Source organism: Cyprinodon variegatus, unplaced genomic scaffold (assembly GCF_000732505.1).
Source record: "Cyprinodon variegatus isolate N-32 unplaced genomic scaffold, C_variegatus-1.0 Scaffold64, whole genome shotgun sequence".
Taxonomy (NCBI): domain Eukaryota; kingdom Metazoa; phylum Chordata; class Actinopteri; order Cyprinodontiformes; family Cyprinodontidae; genus Cyprinodon; species Cyprinodon variegatus.
Window position 1 is genome coordinate 482,135 of NW_015150517.1, and position 2,029 is coordinate 484,163.

General features: G+C 36.7%; 1 protein-coding gene across 1 annotated transcript in view; it reads left to right on the forward strand.

The window, feature by feature from the left end:
* exoc8 (exocyst complex component 8) overlaps positions 1 to 2,029 on the forward strand; it is a 7,618-nt gene that overhangs the window by 4,057 nt on the left and 1,532 nt on the right. Inside the window, exons 2-3 of the mRNA XM_015371773.1 lie at positions 47 to 300; positions 405 to 653. Coding sequence (XP_015227259.1) covers positions 47 to 300; positions 405 to 653 — 503 coding nt within the window. The remainder of the gene's footprint in view (positions 1 to 46; positions 301 to 404; positions 654 to 2,029) is intronic.

Below are 2,029 nucleotides of genomic sequence, written 5' to 3' on the forward strand. Positions count from 1 at the left end.
CTGAATCAGTAGTTTTGTGATGACTAATGGATTCTGCTGGTTTCAGGTCAGTCTACCAAAGCTTGTGAGCTGTTCTTAAAGAACCGCGCAGCAGCGGTCCAGACGGCCATACGACAGCTCCGCATCGAGGGAGCCACGCTTCTGTACATCCACAAGCTCTGCAACATTTTCTTCACCAGCTTGTTGGAGACCGCCAAGGAGTTTGAGATGGACTTTGCAGGGAACACGGGCTGCTACTCAGCCTTCGTGGTCTGGTCCAGGTCCGCCATGAACATGTTTGTGGACGCCTTCAGCAAACAGGTCAGCTAAGAGACGAGTAAAATACGATTGTTTCAGAAAGATTTATTTCTCTCTCTTCCTGTGCAGAATAGTGCTTCATACGGTTTAAAAAAATTATTTCCCAGGTGTTTGACAGTAAGGAGAGCCTGTCCACAGCAGCAGAATGCGTCAAAGTGGCCAAAGAGCACTGCCAGCAGCTGACCGAGATCGGCCTGGACCTGACCTTCACTCTGCAGTCACTCCTGGTCAAAGACATCAGGGCGGCCCTGCAGAGCTACAAGGATATCATCATCGAAGCCACCAAGCACAGGAACTCTGAGGAGATGTGGAGGAGGATGAACCTGATGACCCCTGAGGCTTTGGCCAAACTCAAGGTGGAGCCGACTGTCCTTTTCCTCTGTTGTGTTTTTTCATTCTTATCGTTTGTAGAACTATTTGGATATAAAGTTAAAACAATATTTTTGGACTTCTTCACTTTTACATCTTTTTAAAGGTAAAAGTTAACCAAAAACATATATGTATATGAAAATCTTCAATAGAAAATCCTTCGTGTTAGAACTACCGTACTGAGCTTGAATGTTAATTCACTGCTTAAAATTTAGATTCAGTAGCAAAATATAAGACCTTTTTTTTATTATTTCAGATTTCAGAAAATAAACCAAATCAAATTGAGTTTAAAAGGCTGGATCATCATTTTTAATGATCAGATTTCATGAGAAGCAATATTTATGAAAGATTACACAGTTTATATTTCTTTAAATTTGATTTTCTCTGTAATAAAACAACATGCATGAATAATGGTCTGACCAAATCAATAGAAAACCAGGCAGGAGATGGTAAAGTGCAAAACTAAGTTAAAAAACAACAATATTAGGGGAATACTAAGACATGTATAGTTTTAAAATAACAAGAGCAATTTCATAATGTTTGTGTGCAAGGATAAAGTTTTAATAATACAGTGTAAAATAAGCTTTATCCAAACTCCTAACCAGACTGTTTCCCCTGGATAAAAACGTCCTGCTAAAGCTGAAGCCAATCACATCAATCAGATCTTAAAAAAACTATCAAAGTTTCTTATTAAACGTACATTTTCTTGCTTTATTCTAGTAATATTACAGCTATATATTCATTGCATTATGGATACTTAATCGTAGAAACTAGACCTTGTAATCTTTCATTATAATTTGTTACTTTAATTATTAATAGACGGGACCTATGAAACAGTCAGCAAGGGCTCCACCGACAGGCAGCACTGATCAGTCTTTTGTTCCTCAAGACATTTATATTGGATGTTATTATTATGATGATTCTTATTGTGATTGAATAGAAACTAAACTGACTCACCCACCCCGATGACGGACCCATGAAATAAACTTTTCAAGAAACAAATTCTTTCTAAAACTTCTATGTTGAACACATTTTTAATTTTAGAGAAAAATATGCATTTAGATATGAATGTATTTATGTATGTTGCTTCCTATTTTTAATTTTTATGGGTCTTAAAACTTGGTGGATGCAGCCCTGACTGTTCTGTGGTTTATTACAAAATTTTAATATAATGGTTGTTTGGACGCCGTCTTGTTGGTGCAAAGTTAAACTTCGACCGTCAAGTTTTGTTATTTGATTTTTTTCATGCATTCAGCCACAGAAAAGGCCAGAGTTTGTATTTTTTTCTCACTGGCTGTTGGTAACATCTTGCTTCCTTACAAATAAAACTCAATCTTTGTTAAATTATTTATGTATAAATAAA